This window comes from Myripristis murdjan, chromosome 7 (genome assembly GCF_902150065.1).
Source record: "Myripristis murdjan chromosome 7, fMyrMur1.1, whole genome shotgun sequence".
Lineage (NCBI taxonomy): Eukaryota > Metazoa > Chordata > Actinopteri > Holocentriformes > Holocentridae > Myripristis > Myripristis murdjan.
In genome coordinates this window covers 1,850,087-1,870,965 of record NC_043986.1, presented here as the reverse complement: position 1 = coordinate 1,870,965, position 20,879 = coordinate 1,850,087, and the positions used below count along the sequence as shown (strand labels likewise).

The window sequence follows — 20,879 nt, the reverse complement described above, 5'->3', positions numbered from 1 at the left end:
TGACTAAAATCAAACTGTAAACATAACTCTAAGACTTAATAACTTGATTGAAAAAGTTGAATATTTCAAGTTGTATTACACTTGAAGCTCAAAATGAGTTGAAAGGATCATGGCTTTGTGCATGATCACTGGAGAAAGTAAATATATGTGGAACAACATGAAAATGTTTCTTTAGGGATTAGTTAAATCCAACATTATAATAATTTTATAAATTATTTATAATAAATAAGTAAATGAATGAATGAATAAATCAATAAAACAATTTATAAATAAAATAAAAGCATCTGCAGTTTTGGTTTCATTTTGTGAGAAATAGGTGTTAAAATATTCAGAAATTCAAATAAACTCTTAAAGCCAAGTCAATAAAAGTCACTGATTCAAATGAATTAAAGTCTGCCAAAAAAAAAAAAAAAAAATTCTCTTACAGTGAAGTTTGAAAGTCACACCAGTTTTCAAATCACCACCGACACTGAAAATGAAAATCAAAGAAGCAGCTTAAAGAAATGATCTGCTGTGTCCAGGTGTCTCTTCATGTTTGAAATGATCCCATTTCCTCAGTGACTGAAGGTATTAATCACTGCATTAATATGAAGACAAAACACTGAATTCTAACAATAGAAACAACAGTACGTCTGTCTGTGTTTTACTACAAAACCTGAGGAGAACAAACTGAGAAAAAACACACCTGTGCTGCTGTCGAGCCGGGAGAGAGTGCAGGGTGTGGTGGAAACAATTAAGTTTTGATCATGTAGCTCTGCCCTCTCACACTGCGTTGATAAGCCATGTGATTTACAAGAAATCCTCCAGTTTCTTGTATTATAACATTCCATGATCATCTCACTTTTAGTTTCACTTGTAAACCTGTTTCACTGCAAAATGAAATGACTCACTCACTGAGAGTAAAACTAAAGGTGAGTGTAAACAAAGGAGGGGAATGGGATATTTGGTGAAAAAAAAAAATACAAAATTTAAACACATGAACACAGAAATTCAAACACTCATGTCTATACAGATGCAGATCAGCACACAAAAATGTAAAAAATATTATAATAATGACAGTTAAAATCTTCGGTTTCAGAATGTTCACACTCTTAAAACATATTCATGCTACAGCGGCCATACTACCTTAAACCTGGAGCGGAGGTCTGGCAATGTGCTGTTGTGGATGTGGGCAGAAGCAAAATATATTTTAGCCACTTTAAAAACAAAAAAGGCACAAAAAAATCAATATCAGTTTCACCTGTATGCTACATTTAGAATATTTTCACAGCTTTACCTTGCCATCCGACAGCTCTTTCCTTTGGCTCTGCATCTTCAAACTTGCAGCTCGGCCCCACAGGTGAAATCAGAGGCCGCGAGCCTTCAGACTTGAATTTTAAATCCCACATAAAGCAGCTGACCAAAGCAGCTTTCTTTCTTTAAGTGAAGGAGTATTGCTGAGGTATGGCTGTTCTTGTCCCAAGAAAACTAGTTCCTGCATGTATCTCAGACAGACTCAGAAACTCTGCTGCTGGACTTTTAGCTGGAACCAGACAGAGGCAGCAGATCAGCCCAGGGTTAGCTGACCTGAACCGGCTCCATGTGTGTCAGGATTCACTTTAAACTTCTTTTACTTGTTTACAGGTTTCTTTGATCCTCTGCTGCTGTTTTGTTTTAGCTACAAACTGTCACATAAATGAGAGAATCATCAGCTAAGTGTTTTTTTTTTTTTTTTAATTTGGCAGTGAAATTATGCCTGGTTAAGAAGTCTGTCTCGATACTGCCACTGTTTGTTCATCTTTTTAGCATTCACTCCAATAAATTCAGCATTTTTTATCGTCCTTGTTGGTAAAACAGTCAATCGTTCTCCTAACATAAAATGAGCTGGTGTGAGAGGGGCAAGATTTTCATCTGAATCCAAATAAGTGAGGGGTTGAGAATTGATCACTGCTTCCACCTCGGTTAGGAATGTTTGCAATTCCTCTAACCTGAGAAAAGCCTTTCCCAAAATCTTCTTAAGACACATTTTAACAGACCTGACCAACCTCTCCCACATTCCTCCCCACCAGGTAAGACATGCAACTAACTCTGTGAACATTTTAAACCAAAAGTTGTTCATTCAATGTTACTCATTTAATCAACATTGTTCTGAAATGATGCATTGATGAAACAAACACACGAGGTCCCATAGCCATTCTTTTATTGCTACAAGCAAAGAAACCAAGTTAGTCACATATTTCATGGCGGTTACATCCTAGAGTAAAAAACAAGTCTACATCTCATTTCCTTTTGTTAAAAATTTGATGCATCAGTGTCAATGGGATTATGCCATTTCTATAATGCCATGAACATCTCTGAAAGCCAAATGAAAGTCACTTAGGTTTCCGTGTTGTTGATGAAGTCTTCTCCAAAGTCGATGATCCATCTCAGGACACTCAGAATCAAAGAATCAGCATAATTGTTTATGTTGATTTCTTCGTGGTAGTTCTTCACATGAAAGATGCAGCTCATTGGAATTCCCACCAAATCACTGAAATCCTGCATTTAATTTGGAAGTAATAGAAGTCAGAGTTGACTTCAAGAATTGCTCTTTGGTCAGATACTGAGATTGCTTGATTGAACCTACAGTTACCGTCAGCTCCATAAGTATTAGGACAGTGACACAATATTTATAATTTTCCCCATGTACACCACCAGAGTGGATATGAAATGGAGTAATTAAGAAGTGACTGAAGTGCAGACTTTCAGAGGGGGGCCTTTATGGATGGTGGTCTAAATTATGAAAAAATGCAAAGTCCGATCAGTTTGACATGCCACGCCCGGTTTCACAAACTATTTAGCTGAGCTTGGGGGCCCCCTGGTGGTCATGGGGGCCCTATGCAGCCACATATGTGGCTCAAGCCTCGGGCCAGCTCTGATTCAGACCCGTATTCAAGGGTGGGGTTTAGGGGCCTGTGCCCGCCCTGATCATCGGCTGGGCCCGCCCTGAACGAAAAGCAACGAAAAGCTTTTTTTTTTTACACGAAATGTTGTACTACTGTCTCTTTATGTAATTCTCTCTCTCTCTCTCTCTCTCTCTCTCTCTCTCTCTCTCTCTCTGTCTTTAAATTAAATCTCCATCACATTAAATCTCTGTGATCACTCCCGGGCTATTCTGCATCCTATTGGCTTACCTGATATTACTTTAACCAATCAAACTCCTCTGGCCTAAAACCTGACAAATCACGTTCGTGTTTGCGTGCTGCGTGAGGGAGGGGAGCGAGTGAGGGAGTTCTAGTCTGTTCAGAAACTTGATCGGAGTGAATTAATTACAAATATGGATGCCAAACAATTTTAAAATTATTTTAGCGAGAACAATGCCGGCCGCTTAGCTGTGAGTGAGCCCTGAAGAGGCAGGAAGAAACACCTGAAGTCGGTTGGCTCTAAACAAGATTACGGTGACGGTGTGGACTTCCTTTAGTTTTCTGTCTGCTAGCTAGCTAGTAGCTCCAGACTCCACAAAGCTACACTCTGTCTGACGTTAGCTATAAAATGACTGCGAGGCTGAAAAGACTGAAGCTGGAGGAGGGATTACAAAGCTTCTTCATACCCTGAGCTGACCTGCTAGCTTCCAGGCAGAAGGTAGGCTACGGTTATCTACTTTGCTACAGAGTGCACTGACTGGGAGCTTCAGAGGCGGTCCTGGCTAGTTTTGCGCCCTGGGCGAACCGTCCCCCATCCCCCCCACCCCCACCACATCAGGCCTATCATTTGTTAACATCCTATTAACTAAGAATAACACACTAGAAATTACTCATAAAGCTATATCACATATAGCTTACAAAATGTCATGTCAGTGTATAGGAAGTTATTTAGGTTACCATAGACCCAACTATAGCAAAAAAAATTAAAAATTCCACAGTCAGGACGTATTGTTTACCAAATCCACAGACTAACAGGCCAATGTGAACTTGCACTTGTTGTGTTGCAAACACAAACTAGCCTATGGGTGAAATTAATTCCATGACATGACGCCTAAAATTCTAATAGTTGCTAGTTCAGCAAAACTAAAAACCAAAAAAAAAAAAAAAAAAAACCTTCTGTGGCTAAGTGGCAACATATTAGCAAGAGGCTAATAAATAGGGTATAGGCTACTGTTTCATTACATGCACAATTAACGTCACGCATAGAGACTTGCATACCTTTATCTTTTGAACGTTTCTCCTCTTCTTCTCTCCTTCTCTTTCTGAACTGGGCACCTGATGTTTTTTTGGCCTTTTGTCCATGATACTCCATTGACTTTTTGTTGTTGTTGTTTGGCATTTTCACATAACCCAATAAATTACATGTAGCTATAAGGGGTCTATATTAATTTTATGAATGAAATACAATTTATTTGGAAGCAGCAGTTTGTGTTGGTTGGCCTGGGATCTTTCATATCAGAGGTTAGTCTATCCCCCGCCCCCCTCCCCTTTGCTTTTCCTGAGACTCACAACCTGCGCACAGCCTCTGCAGTCGCAAGTTGATCCTCCGCGCCCCCCTCCCCCTTGCCTTTTCTTCTGACACACACGACCTGTATACATGACTCTCAGCGGCAAGTTGACGTGATAGTAGGGGCGCCTTAGCGCCCACTGCACCAACTTGACATGGAAATGAGCGATATTAGTCTAGAAACGATTTTTTTTTTTTTTTTGGACGGCGCCCCCAAGTAGATTGCGCCCTGGGCGGTTGCCCACATTGCCCATAGCAAAAACCGTCCCTGGGGAGCTTGGCTATCTCTCTCTCTCTCTCTCTCTCTCTCTCTCTCTCTCTCTCTCTCTCTCTCTCTCACTCTCTCTCTCTGTTTCTCTCTCTTGAAACGGCCGGATACACAGGATAGAAATAACTGGTTGTGTGCAAGTTTACAAATGGATATTTTGCTGATTGTATTGTTCATTAGCTATTGTTCTATATTTTTCAAATGCTGCACATCCTGTGTTGTTGACAGAAACAGGTGAATCTATTGATCTGTTGATTGACGTGACTGTTGAGTAAACCCTGTTGAGATGCAGCAGGTGAATGTGAACCGCTGTGTCATACATGATACAGGCCATGTTGGCGTCATCACTGTTTTTATTATTTGTAATAATTCCATTATACAACTATTACCAACCAAAATAAAATGTATAATCAAAATGTATTCATACTGTGGGCATTTCACTCTCAAAATATAAAAGTTTTTTGCTCGCATTCTCTCCGTTTCAGCAGAAACCATGAGATCTGACGGTAACTAGTCCTTGTCAGCCAACTTGGGCTTATCATGTTTTCTAGACATCGTGGTTCCCCAAAATTGAATAAATACCACACACAGCAACACAAAACTGCTCTGCTAGCTCATTCATGTTGTAACTAGAATATCCGCTGGAAAAAAAATTCATGGACTGATAGTTATACTTCTGCCGACTTCTCAGTCATTTTTAATCTAATAGGTGCCGTGACAGCGACTCAGCAGCACAGCTGATCTTTGTCTACAACCAACTTACAGTACAGGTCAAAAGTTCATCGAGAGAATGCCACGAGTGTGCAAAGCACACTGTTGTGGGCACACAACTTGAGAGCCTGACATCTGTGGCAGAGCAACGGGCGCTGAGCAGACTCCTGTCAATCATGGACAATCCACTGCATCCACTGCACAGCACCATCACCAGGCAGAGGAGCAGCTTCAGTGACAGGCTGCTGTCACTGTCCTGCTCCACCGACAGACTGAGGAAATCATTCCTCCCCCACGCCATGCGACTCTTTAACTCCACCCGGAGGAAATAACTCTCACCTTAACCCCCCCCACCCCCACCCACACACACACACACACACACACACCCCACCCCACCCCACCCCCCTCCACACACACACACACACACACACACACACACACACACACTGCACTTCTGGAAGATAACACGCAAAGACTGGAGGGGAAGGGCTCAAGTCTGACAGTTCCTGAGTCCCAGTCCCGGGCGTCGGGTTCTGTCACTTGGTCTCATGGTCTCGCACCAACCGTGAACCTCCATCGGAGCGTGTTGTTCCCAACCCAGGCATGTTGTTCCCCTGCTGGTGAAACTGTTCATATTCTATTTTTTATCCTCGTTTATAGTGTATATATTGCTGCTGCTATTTATCATCTGTTTATACTGTGAATTTGGACATTGCCCACATCTATGCACACTGTATACATCGATGCACACTGGTTTTATTGGCTTTTTATCACCTATTTATCATCTGGGCGCTATTTATTTATTTATCATCTGTTTATACTGTAAATACATTGTATACATCAATGCACACTGGTTTCATTGGTTTTTTGCACATTGTTCTTTTGCACATTGGTACTTAGATCTTTAGATCTCGAGGGTCATCTTTATTCTTTATTTTTGATTTACTTATTCTTTATTTTTGATTTACTTAATCTTGTACTCTGTGGATACTGCTGGAAACTGTGAATTTCCTTCGGGATGAATAAGTATCTAACTAACTAACTAACTAACTAAGCAGTAATCAGAGCAAAGGGTGGCTATTTTGAAGAAACTAGAATATAAAACATGTTTTCAGTTATTTCACCTTTTTTTGTTAAGTACATAACTCCACGTGTTCATTCATAGTTTTGATGCCTTCAGTGAGAATCTACAATGTAAATAGTCATGAAAATAAAGAAAACGCATTGAATGAGAAGGTGTGTCCAAACTTTTGGCCTGTACTGTATATTAACAGTTATATTTAAATACAGGCTACTGCGTTCCAGTGTCGGCGCCACAACAAACATCTGTCTTTTCATAAATTCACCGGCAGATGTTTTACTTCAGCTGGGGGTGTGTCACTCCAATTTAACGTCAGCTCCGATTAATGTGGCTAAGCAGCAAAAGTAAGGACAGTAAACAGTCACATTAAGGCTGAACAGTTTTATAATTTCAACCCCACCTTTCGACTGGCTTTTATTAATCACCTTTCAGGCTGTTATCAATTTACTAGGGATGTCCCGATCACGTTTTTTTGCCCCCGAGTCCGAGTCCGAGTCATTTGATTTTGAGTATCTGCCGATACCGAGTCCCGATCCGATACTTCTATAAAACCAGGAAATGATATGTTATTAATGATTGCCAAGAAACAACCGCGGTTCCGGATAGGTCAATATGGAAATGAAATGCACTCTTTGAGACAAATGAAGAAGCTAGTATAACAATTTAAGTGTTTAACAAACTGCATTTTGATAAAAGGCAGTTAATTGGCAAACGCAGATATTGATTAACCGATTTATTTGGACATTAGATTAACATTTTATAATTTAATTATTTTTAATTATTTTCTCAAATGTCTCCACACAAACATAAATGGCAAGATCTAAGATACTGACAAAATATGTACAAACACAAACAGTAGCAGGAAATAAAATAAAGTACAGAAATTAATACAAAAACCAAGCGGTTGGAAACTAGTATACAGCTGATTGTTTACTGCGCAGGGGGGCTGGGTGCTTGTGTGTGAAAAGCGAAGCGAACAGCAAGTGGAACGAAGGAGAGATGGGAAGGCAGCCAGCGCACGGCATAGCAGCATAAAATCGAACACAATAATTACACAAATCCGTCTCTGATTAACGTTAGGGGGTTTAGTCACTTGGGGGAGTTTGGAAAGTCGCTAAGTTGTCATTGTATCAGCAAGTGGAACGAGGGAGAGATGGGCGGCCAGCGCACGGCATATCGGCACAAAAACAAACACAACAAACGTTACATAAATAAGTTTCTGACTAACGTTAGGTTATTAAGTCACTTGGGGGGAGTTTGGAAAGTCGCTATGTTGCCATTGTATCACTGGTATTTGCGAACACTTGTGTTTTTCGCGCTAGGCGATTCATACATTCCACCTCCGCCTAGCCTACAGCGGATATGTCGCGGCTGAAAGGCATCCTCTCAGCGTGCACGCAGAAACTATTCGCTGCAGTGATTGGTTAATTCCGTTGTCAGTATTTCATGACGTATGGCCCAGTACCCGCCTAACTCCCTCCGGACAATCCAAGCTAGCATCAACAACAGATTCCTAAAGGAGCCGCAGATTGAATATGTCGATGTGCGTTTTTTCCCCTTTCCGCGTTCATTTGATCTAGGCGGTCGGTGAAAACGTCTAGGCGGTGCGCCTAAGAAATTATAAGGCAGGGAAAACCCTGACAATAAATATACATATGTATATATATTATTTATCCGATACCTGATCGGGACATAACGTCCGAGTCCCGATCGAGTCTTCAGTCATGTGATCGGCCCCGATTTCCGATCACATGATCGGATCGGGACAACCCTACAATTTACCACTGAAATAAAGACGACAGTTTTCACAAACATCTGTTTTCAATATACCGTTGCAAAAAAACTGACAAATTAATTAAATCAATGGCCTAGGAAACTCATAAAGACTAAACAAATTAATAATGATTAATAGGCTAATTAATAACTGATAACATTAACACATTAATAACAAGAACAAAGTTATAGCCGCACATCTCTGTGGAAAATCTTACAGGTACTGTCCGTGGTGCTGAATCTGCCTCGGCAGGTACTGTCCGTGGTGCTGAATCCCCTGAGGCATTTCATTCTCTTTATTATAGAAATTAAAGCTCCATAAAATTCACGGAGGATCTTGTTTAGCTCCTCTTTAGATAGATAGATAGATAGATAGATAGATAGATGTCAAAAACACAGAGGTGGGTGTAGTGAGAACTTAGAAAAACAATGAGAAATGAGATATCTCTAAATCTAGCTGAAAAAAAAGGCTCAAAATTTTTTTGCTGGCGCAGGTACTGCCCCCCCGGGATCTTTCATGCCCCCCCTGTCATTTCTTTCTGGATACGGGTCTGCTTGGACTCAACTACATACCAAAGACACAGTCACTCAGGGTTGTAGATACACATGCTGGGCTGTAAAGATGTTATCCATTCAGGTTGGGACATGTTTCTCCTCAGATATGACAGAAAATGTTTTTCTAGCTTTTAACTCATGTATTCATTTTTAATTTTTGTTCACAGAAACACACACACACACACACACACACACAAAGCAGTGCAATCTTTAGAAGAAAAATCCTTCTCAGAGGTTGAAGTACAAAAAAAAAGATTTTTTATGACTTAAAGTTGATTAAAATTTTCTTTTTCAGTTGTTTTTCAGCTGAGTTGAGGTCCAGGCCAGCTCCATCTGATGGCCCGTGCCATCTGGACAGTGTCTAATAAAATTTTAAAAAACAGAATTTTATTTTTTAATCTTCATGGTCCAATGAGAGTGCTGAGTGAGGGTGAAAAAAAAAAAGATCTTAATCAGTCGTGTCAATGAGGAGAGAAACTCTTACCCGTCCTCACAGGCAGAGCTCAGTAAAGTTTAGGAAATATTTCATGTTTGGGACCCCTAAGATGATGATAAGATGATGATGCGGCTCGATTTGGCTACCGAGCCGCATCATCATCATCTCAGCCTCTCCACACACACACACACACACACACACACACACACACACACACATGCTGTCAGGAGGTATGTGAGGAGACAGCAGCTTGTTTGTATTCTGCAGAGCTGAGAGGAGGAGGAGGCCAGCAGGAGGATTTATAAACCGGGGAGAAAATGAAGCCAGAGAGCAGGAGCTCGCCGCCCTGCTGGCTGTTTTCAGCAGCGCGCTGGATGAGCTCGTATGGCCTTCTTCAGTCTGAGTTTCCCTGCTGATCCCATGGCGAATCCAAATTTCTGACGAATCCTAAGTTTCAGTGGTGATTTTGCTGGATCTCGGCGCTGCGTTCGGCTCGGTGGACCAGGGCTCGCCGATAAAACGATCCTGATCATTTTCATCTTAAAATCTTCCACAATAACCATCATACACTTAGGAGATTTCAGCCGTTTGTCTCATATCTTCTGATTTCCAATGCACTGATTTTCTAGACTTTATTGGGAAATCCACGGGCTCCATCTGTTTCTACATTATGAGCATCAGTGACTTACAGACAGTAATTTTTCATACTGTATGTAGATTTACACGATGTGTAATATAAAAAGTAATCACATATAAAGTACTGCAATATAATATATGATATATATATGGAAGATGAAATGATACAATACAATGCATAGGTTATTATTGTAGACGGATGATAGATAAATAATAATGTATAGTTCATTTACTATTGACGATAGATGATATAGCTCATCTGTTATAGACATGCTATTATATATGTAAAGCTGGTATAATGTATATATGTAGAGGTATGTATAATATGTATGTATGCATATTTGTGAATGTTAGTAAATGCTATGTATGTTGGATGTGTGTAGATATAGGCTATATATGTGTAGGTTTCTGTGCATATTGGATTTTATGTGGACCCCAGGAAGAATAGTCTTCATCATATTGAAGACTAATGGGGATCCATAACAACAATAAACAATAAACATTAGCCACAGACAAAGGGGGGAGGGGCGAGATGCATTCAGGTACACTGCAATGGCTGCTGCAACACTGTTGTGTTCAAATTCAGTGGAATTTCAGCAGAGTTTTTGTCGGAGCACCGTGGGCGTGGATTCTGTTCAGGCCTGCAACATCAGCACACTGGGAAAGAGAGCTGCTTATCCCCAGGTTTTACAACAGGGAAGTGAACAGAGCGCCACCTGCATCTTCCACACCAAATATTTTATGGGTATTCGCAAATTTTATGAAGAAGAAATCACACTGAAAACTGTTTATAACAATCATTATTCGTTATTGGACCTATTACAAGCCAGATTGGGTAGAAAAGGACAAAATTACCTGGATTTTTTTTGCCTGCAAAATTGAAAGCTCTTTTTATGTTTTTCTGCAATCTCCAAAAAAAAATAAAAAAAAATAAAAAAATAAAAAAATAAAAAAATTGAAAATTGAAAATTGAAAATTGCAGGTTACAGATGTATGGTGTCACATTTCCAGTGTTAAGCCTGAAAAAAGAAAACATGAAACCAAAGAGAAAAGAAAGAAAAAGAGATCAGTGTTCTTGGTAGAAGAGAAACACTGACATCCTGACTAAAACATGAAGCTCAAAAGCACAGCCTGTAAATAATATGTAAAGCAATTTTATGATTGCTATATATTTGTGGCTGGTAACTCTAATCAGTTTACCTGCTATTGCCAAAGTTTTTACATATTTTCACAAAAAGAATCTCATGAAACACATGACGAAGGCACTACAGTCACTACAGTCAATAGAAATGCAGATGAGCTAAAATGATTGTAACTTCAACATGTAGAATCTTGTTATAAAAAATATTTTTGAGTTCATTTTGTTAGGAAATCCATTCATTCATGTCAGCAGGATTATGTTGTTTCTATAATGACATGAACATCTCTGAAAGCCAAATGAAAGTGACTTAGGTTTCCATGTCGCTGATGAAGTCTTCTCCAAAGTCGATGATCCGTCTCAGGACGCTCAGAATCAGAGAATCAACTTCATCTTTCATGTCGCTTTCTTCACTGTAGTTTTTCACAGGAAAGATGCAGTTCATTGGAATTCCAGCAAAATCACTGAATTTCTGCATCTAAGTTGAAAGTAACAAAAGGAACAGCTGACTTCAAAATTTGTTTTTGCTCAGATAATAATAGTAGTGATAATAATCTTTATTTAGTCCCATTGAGATCAAGATCCTGTTTTTGAGGGACACCTGAGGACATTGCATACAAAAACTGAAGTCTTAGATATTGTGATAACCTGAATTTCCTATGGGATGAATAAAGCATCTTCTATTCTATTCTCTTTGATAATTACAATAATAAAAGAATAAATAATAAAAAAAGATCATGGTACCAGCCCTAAAGACAAAAAATAAGAAAATAACAAAATGTAATACAATAAGTTATTTAAAATTAGTCAAAAAAGTTATACCGTCTAAGTTTAAGAGTTTTCTAAAAGCGGTCTTTCCCAGATTTGTGTTAATTCTGGGAGTCTGCCGCACCAATCAGCCTCCAGCTGTCCAGCCAATCAGCGCTGGCAAATATAAGGGCAATATTTGGAGAAGCCCTTCATAAATGAATACAAATAAATGCTGGTCTCTTCTAATGTGAATAGAGGGCCAACACACTTCACACTTTCCAATCACATCACTGTTATCTAGCACCGACAGAAAGATCGCTTCCACAACTTTCATCTACAAGACAGAGAGAAACACAACTTTTTTTCTGCATAAAACAACTTCAGAAAGCTTGGTTCTCATTTTTTTAGTGATGCTTCAATATCTGGTTAAAAGGTGAATTTATCATCAGTCATCAAAATACCTAAGTATTTATAAAATGGGCCTTTTTGAATGACTGGCCCATACAAGGTGTGGATTGTACTGCTGAAGTGCTGCAGACATCATTCAAGAGATTAAAGTGACAACAGGTGCAATGGAGAAGCAACAGCAGGACAACCCCACAAAGGAAATGGTTTTACATGTGGTGGCCACAGACTTTTGCTCTCTCCTTGTCCTTCCTGACTGATTCTTCTAAAGTTTTGTGTTCTGCTGCTTGTGTCCTCATCACTACTTGTAGTATCAGGCGGCACCTGCAGCCCAGTCAGGTGACCTGCAGCCCAGTCAGGTTGCACAGGTAGTCCAGCTCCTCTGGGATGGCACAGCCCCAGCTGCGGTTGCAAGAAGGTTTGCACAGTCTCAAGAGCATGAAGGAGATACCAGGAGACTGGCTACTACATGAGGAGAGCTGGACGGGGCCGTAGGAGGCCATCAGCCCAGCAACAGGACCAGTATCTGCTCCTCTGTGAGAGGAGGAACAGGAGGAGCACTGCCAGAGCCCTGCAAAATGACCAGGGCTACTGGTGAGCATGTTTCTGACCAAACTGTCAGAAACAGCCTCCATGAGGGTGGCATGAGGGCCCAATGTCCTCTAGTGGGACCTGTACTCACAGCCCAGCTCTGTGCAGCTCGACTGGAACCAGAATTACCAGAATTGGCAGGTCCACCACTGGAGCCCCGTTCTCTTCACAGATGAGAGCAGGTTCACACTGAGCACATGTGACAGGTGTGAACGAGTCTGGAGACGCTGTGGTGAACGTTATGCTGCCTGTAACATCATCCAGCATGACCAGTTTGACGGTGGGTCAGTGATGGTCTGAGGAGGTTTATTCTTCACTTTGCTGAGTCACATTATGTGCTGCTGTGATGAAATTCATGCAAGTTGAATCAGCCTGTGATTTCCTTTTTTCACTTTGATTCTTGGTGTGATTTTGAATCCAGCCCTCGATCACCTGATAATTTTGGTTTCCATTGACTGTTGTTACATCATTTTGTTCTCAACAAATTATACAGTGTACATAAGGAACGACTTTTTAACTTGAATAATTTGTTCATCAAGATCTGAGGTGTGATGTGAAGTGAAGTGATCTGAAGTGTTCCCTTATTTTATTATTATTATTATTATTATTATTATTATTATTATTTTAAATCTCTATACCATCTATCGTAAAATTATTAGTAGAAACTCACTTTGTCCTTCAGGTACTTGCTCTTATAGACATTCTTCAGATCTTTGTGGATCTCTGGGCAGGCTAAATCAATTTTGGTGATGACGGCCAGCTGGGGAATTCCTGCAGATACACAACAGGAAACTGTTCAGTCCTTTAAGAATACAGTGTTGAAGCCATTTTACAGATTTGGCTTATTTGCTTATTATTTTTGCTATAAATTATGCCTGATTATTATGTTGAAATGTTTATGTGTGGGGCTCATTGTTATGTTTATTTAGTATGAAAATGACTGATGATGTTGATGAGGGTAACGTTACATATTGCACACTGGGTGACTGGACACAGAGCGGTGAGGGCAAACAATTTTCAGCCGCATTATGTTATTTTCAACCAACAGCATTTGTATGTTTTTTATGAAGTTGGACATATCGGCAATGCTGCACTGTAGCCTAATAAATCACCATATGAGGACAGAATGTCAGTTGATTTTCTAAGCTGATCTAACATACAGTTTTCAAGGTAATGTTGACTAATCTCAATGTGGCACCACAGCTTTACACACAAACTAATGAACATCCTGATGTTTGCTCTTACCCAGCTCACTGGCCGCCCTTCTGATGTCCGTCATCTTCCTCACATCATCTTTAGTCATTAGAGCCACTTTGTCAGCAGGCACAACACACACCAGAACATGAACTTTGTCATTCTTAGTTGGTTCTGCGTTGTAATACAGACTGTCAGATGACAGCTTAGATGCAGGATTGAACTAAAACACAATGCAAAATCCATTTAAGTAACGATTTAAACAGAATTTTCATTAAATATTTTTGTCAGCAAAGAAGCTTTCATCCCAAAGCTGCAATGTGTTAATTTTACCGTGTAACCATCTTTCACATGTCCCTCCATGGCCAGTTTGATGTCCTCTGGATGGACTCCTCTGTCCTCCTTCATCTCAAGACCCATAGTGTCATTGAGGACAAAAGGGTAAAATTCTCCAGGCTGTCCTTTTGGGATTTTGTAGGTTTTGTACTATAAAGCACAGAGATGACAGTGCTGCTGTTATGATAATTCTATGGTGTGGTGGGCTTAGACTTATTTTTAATTTTCAAAATGTCCCCTGCTGTAATACTGCAACTACAGTACGTCCTTGATTATCTAACACCCGTGTCACAGAGTGACTGGTCAACCGCAATGACCATTTCCATTTTTTTTTTCTCCTTCCCACTCCAAGCTGTGCCCTACTCTGCTGTAGCCTTCAGCACAGCATCCTGCTGATCTGTGTGTTGTATTGTTACAGTTTTGTCCTCCAGCAAATCGTTCAGGTATTCATTGGCTATTTTGTTGTCTGTGTGTGTGTGTGTGTGTGTGTGTGTGTGTGTGTGTGTGTGTCTTATCGTCACACAGAGCTCATAAACAACTGTAATCTTAGTATTAGCCCTAAATGTTTGTCCTCTGTTTTAAATTTTATTTCTAACACAAAAGTTTTTGCAAACACGTTGATAATCTATTTCATGAATTAGATGTTTTTCCTCCAAATGGTCTGGTGTATTTTTTGCATATTTCAATTATCTGAAGGTTCAGCTATTGAAAACATCTTTAGTCCTGAGGGGTTTATCCAAACCCTTCAGGGTTTGGATAAAGGTTCTCGGTCAAGGTTCTGCTGCAGTTGGGTGATGCACTGTAGCCATACTTGGTAGCTATCTTTATTTGTAAAATAAAAGGCATTCATACCTGCTTGGTGAAACTTGTAGTGACTTGTGCCGCAGCCAAAGCTCTGCCTGCGATTCTTCCTCGTAGGACACTGTCGACAGAGTTGATGAAACTGGATTTTCCAGCTCCAACTGGACCATGAACCAGCATTCTCAGATGCTTGACATCATGTCTTTTGGGTTTGTAATTCCTCACGTACTGCAGCTCTGTGTCTTTGTCTCTGTTTAACAAAGAAAAGACTTCAGATCATATCAGCTTAGATTAGATTTGACTTTGAAGAATAATTTTTTTGGCAAAATGGAAGTTTTTATATTGACATGTATGATTCCAGTGAATGATTTCCAGTGTTAAACATGCTGTCTTCACTTAGAGGCTATTTTTACAGAGGAGGACAGAGGACTGCAGTCTTCTGCTGGGTTGGCTGATACTCTTGTCTGATCCAAACTGGTCAGACAGTCGCTGATGTTACTTTAATAAGCAGAAGGGTGTCATTTTCAGGGGCCTGAAGGGACCTGATGGAGTAAGAGCGAGTATCGCTGCAGGCCAGGGGTAAATATTGACCATCATGTCAGTATAAAATAATTAGGTTAAAAATGAGTCATTATGTTACAGTGTGTTTTTTTATGTTTATTTACAGTTTATTTAAGCCACCTGAGTCATGGTGTTGAATAGTGTTTTTACAGACCACTGTGATGTCACAGTGAAGGTGACATTCGCTCTTTTGGATATAAAATGTCATGACATCATTTCATCCTATTTAACATTTGAGTGAATCTTAATCAGTTCATGAAGATATTCCCACAAGGCATTCCTGAGATACCGTGTTCATGAGAATGGGACATACATGCGGACAGACGAACAAACAATCCGGAACCTTTTTGAAGAGGAAACAACATTAAGGGCTCTAGTTTCCCGGCGCAGCGCGAGGTGGCGCAGTGAGGCGAACCCCGCGCAGAGCTAGTTTCGACCGGCGAAACGGGAGAGGCGGACAGTGTCCAAGTTTCGCAGACGGACTTGCGCGGAGATGGGAGTGGTGGCGCAGCGGGGGGAGGTGCCGACAGATTCGGCTTGGCGCAGTGACAGTTTCGTGCCAAAAGGCTTCGCCGAGGTGCGCCAAAAGCTCGCCGTCTGAAACCACGTCTACTTTCCGCGCAAGGCGGAGCGGAGCTGGCGCAGTGGAAGTTTGGCTGCCTGGCGCACATCACCAAAACCTCACAATCAGCATAAACGGTGCCAATCTCCTTTGATCTGACATCAGCTGTGACGGGACAGTTGATATGGAGATATATGTATGTGCTGATTGTGATCGTAGCATTGAATAGTGTTTTTTTTCGGTATTTATTGCATCGTTCATGTGCCTGACATCCCGGAAGCCTGCCTGTGAGGTTTTGGTGACGTGTGCGCACTGCTCGCCGGTCTCCGCTCTGCGCCTGTCTCCTGAGCTCCGCTCCGCCTGCGGCAGTAGACCTCCTTGTCAGCTGTGTAAACTTTCATTACGCCTTCACGCAGCGCATTTTAAAGGCGAGGACAGGGGCTCATTTGATTGGTTACATGTGAATCGGCTGTGTCAAATCCACTCCACGCCTTCTCTCCTCCCTTGCGCCGGTAGGAGGGACGGCGGAGTACTTGCGCCACCGAGAACGGCGTGCCAAACTTGGAAAATCCGCCTGGCCACACCCAGTTGGCGAAGCGCATCTGCGCTACGCCCCCGCCTCGCCTGGTCTGCGAAACTAGAGCCCTAAGAGCGCCCATGGCACCACACAGACAGCAGTTCTGTACTTACCTCCATCGTATTTCCCTCCATGGCTCACTAAAAGCTGAGAAACAAATTGCACATGTTGGTTAAGACGTCAGCAGTGTTTCACAGAGACACCATGCAGGCACTTGTCATTCTCTCTGAGTGATCAGTTAATCAACATTGAATTTTAAAATATTGTGTCTTACTAGGAGATGGTGGTGATAGGGTTTGTGGTGGGGTTCGCAGAGGCAATTCTAGAGTCTGTTGGGGCCCTAAGCAAAAATTCCCAGGTTGCACTTCCAACCAGTGTATTCCAGTAAAAACAGCCCCTATTGGCTCAGGGCCCCAAGCAGTTGTCTGCCTTGCCTGTTCACAAGCTGCACCTCTGGGGGTTCGTGGTTGGGATGGTGAGGGGGTTGGTGAGGGGGTTGAAGGTTTAGCACAACAACATACGATTGCTAGAAAATAACACATGTAAAACTTAGATATCACAGCTTAAGGAACAATTTATTCATTGCCTAAAATCAAACTGTAAACATAACTCTGAGACTTAATAACTTGATTGAAAAAGCTGAATATTTCAAGTGGTATTACGTTGTATTAACCTCAAAATGAGTTGAGAGGATCATGGCTTTGTGCATTATCACTGGAGAAAGTGAATATATATATTATAACATGAAAATGTTTCTTTAGTTAAATCCAACATTATAATAACAATTTATAAATAAAATAAAAGTATCTATAGTTTTGGTTTCCTACTGTGAGAAATAGGAGTAAAAATATTTAGAAATTCAAATAAACACTTAAAGCCAAGTTAATAAAAGTCACTGATTCAAATGAATTAAAGTCTGATAAAAAAAAAAGTTTCTCTTACCTCTAAGTATGAAATCCATACCAGTTTTCAAATCACCACTGACACTGAAAATGAAAATCAAAGAAGCAGCTTAAAGAAATGATCTGCTGTGTCCAGGTGTCTCTTCATGTTTGAAATGACCCCATTTCCTCAGTGACTGAAGGTATTAATCACTGCATTAATATGAAGACAAAACACTGAATTCTAACAATAGAAACAACAATACGTCTGTCTGTGTTTTACTACAAAACCTGAGGAGAACAAACTGAGAAAAAACCAACCTGTGCTGCTGTTGAGCCGGGAGAGAGTGCAGTGTGTGGTGGAAACAAAGTTTTGATCATGTTTTTATCTGCCCTCTCAAACTGCAGTGATAAGCCTCGTGATTTAAAAGATATTCCCCCAGTTTCTTGTATGGTAACATTCCGTGATCATCTCTCTTTTAGTTTCACTCTATTTCACTGCAAAATGAAATGACTCACACTCTGAGAGTAAAACTAAAGGTGAGTTTAAACAAAGGAGGGGAAAGGGATATTTGGTGAAAAACACAAACTTTTAACACATTAACACAAAGAAATTCAAACACCTAAGTCTTTACAGATGCAGACGTACACATATTAAACAAAAAATTTAAAAATATTATTATAATAACCATAGTTAGAATATTCGGTTTCAGAATGTTCACACTCTTAAAACGTATTCATGCTGCAGCGGCCATATTACTTAAAAAAGTTCATTTAGATTTGTTGAAGTGGGGTTGTATGTGGTACTTGTCCATAGTCGGTTTATTAAAATACCAGCAGCAAATGGCGTTCGGCTCAGTTTGGAGAATGTGGACTGGAAGTCTGGGAATGTGCTGCTGTGGATGTGGGCAGAAGTAAAAAATATTTTAGCCACTTTAAAAACAAAAAAGCCACACATTAAAAAAATCAATATCAGTTTCACCTGTATGCTATATTTAAAATATTTTCACGGCTTTACCTCGCCGTCCGACAGCTCTTTCCTTTGGCTCTGCATCTTCAAACTTGCAGCTCAGCCCCACAGGTGAGATCAGAGGTCACGAGCCTTCAGACTTGAATTTTAAATCCCACATAAAGAAGCTGACCAAAGCAGCTTTCTTTCTTTTATTGAAGTAGTGCTGAGGTATGGCTGTTGCTGTCCCAAGAAAACTAGTTCCTGCATGTATCTCAGACAAACTAGACTACTGTAATGCTCTGCTTTCTGAAACAGTCCATTGACAAACTTCAGGTAACTCAGAAACTCTGCTGCCGGACTTTTAGCTGGAACCTGTCTGTCTGTCTGTACAGACAGACAGAGAGACAGAGACAGACAGATAGATAGATAGATAGACAGACAGACAGACAGACAGACAGTAACATGAGGTGGGGTCCTTGGCATGGACAAGGGTCAAGTAACGCAGCAGAACTGAGATTGCATAGCGCAATATCTATTATACAACACGTAGATCCAACCGAGCAATCTGATTGGTCAATCAGACATTTAGAATGGGCTCAAATGAGCATGACGGCACGACTAGCCGTGTTCAAATGAAAAAAACCTCATCACTGAAAATATTACTCTGCCTATATCTTATTGCCCGATTCTGTGTGGTTTCCATGGCAACACGAAACACTTCACTGAAACCTGCATCAAAAGCCACTGTCAACTTTGTTAGCCTGCATAATGAACCGATTTGTCAATTTTGATTTATTTGGCAACCTAAGTTTGGATAAATGGCTGAACGAGGAAGACAAGACAGAAGAGAAAAAGGAGAGATACACGAGAGTGACGAGTGAAGAGCTGGATCAGCTGGAGAGGTCAGGAAATGAAGCCGGTAAGGCCCGGTCAACGTCTTGGGCCGTCAAATGTCTACAAGACTACCTGACAAACACCGGGCAAACAGCTGATTTCTCACCTGTGAGTAAAGAAGAGCTGAACAAGATCCTCCGTGAATTTTATGGAGCTTTAATTTCTATAATAAAGAGAATGAAATGCCTCAGCAGATTCAGCACCACGGACAGTACCTGCTGAGGCGGATTCAGCACCACGGACAGTACCTGCTGAGGCGGATTCAGCACCATGGACAGTACCTGTAAGATTTTCCACTGCAATGTGTTTGCTATAACTTTGTTCTTGTTGTTAATGTGTTAATGTTATCAGTTATTAATTAGCCTATTAATCGTTATTAATTTGCTTAGTCTTTATGAGTTTCCTAGGCCATTTATTTAATTAATTTGTCAGTTTTTTTGCAACGGTATATTGAAAACAGATGTCTGTGAAAACTGTCGTCTTTATTTCAGAGGTAAATTGATAACAGCCTGAAAGGTGATTAATAAAAGCCAGTCGAAAGGTGGGGTTGAAATTCTATAACTCTGTTCAGCCTTAATGTGACTGCTTACTGTCCTTACTTTTGCTGCTTAGCCACATTAATCGGAGCTGACGTTAAATTGGAGTGACACACCCCCAGCTGAAATAAAACATCTGCCGGTGAGTTTATGAAAAGACAGATGTTTGTTGTGGCCGACACTGGAACGCAGTAGCCTGTATTTAAATAGAACTGTTCATATAAGTTGGTTGTAAATAAAGATCAGCTGCTGTCACGGCAACTGTTAGATTAAAAATGACTGAGTGTAACTATCAGTCCATGATTTTTTTATTTTTTTTTCCAGCGAATATCCTAGTTCCAACATGATTGAGCTAACAGAGCAGTTTTGTGTTGTTGTGTGAGGTATTTATTCAATTTTGGGGAACCACAATGTCTAGAAAACATGATAAGCTCATGTTGGCTGGCTGACTAGTTATCATCAGATCTCATGGATTTCCATAGAAATGGAGAGAATACTAGCAAAAAGCTTTGATATTTGGAGAGTGAAATGCCCACAGTATGAATACATTTTGATTATACATTTTATTTTGGTTGGTAATAGTTGTATAATGTAATTATTACAAATAATAAAAACAGTGATCACGCCAACATGGCCTGTATCATGTTTGACACAGCGGTTCACATTCACCTGCTGCATCTCAACAGGGTTTACTCAACAGTCACGTCACGCCAATCAATAGATTCATCTGTTTCTGTCAACTACACAGGATTTGCAGCATTTGTAAAAATATAGAACAATAGCTAATGAACA

The 20,879-nt window shown here is 40.5% G+C and overlaps 1 protein-coding gene across 1 annotated transcript; it reads right to left on the bottom strand.

The window, feature by feature from the left end:
• Positions 1–11,260: 11,260 nt before the first annotated feature.
• On the bottom strand, positions 11,261–17,117 carry LOC115362116 (interferon-induced protein 44-like; the record flags this gene model as incomplete). Its single annotated transcript, XM_030055910.1, has 7 exons — positions 11,261–11,525; positions 13,464–13,564; positions 14,039–14,210; positions 14,321–14,473; positions 15,176–15,374; positions 16,938–16,971; positions 17,099–17,117. Coding segments are annotated over 7 exons (846 nt in total), but the record flags the coding sequence as incomplete, so codon positions are not given.
• Between the last annotated feature and the right edge of the window lie 3,762 nt (positions 17,118–20,879).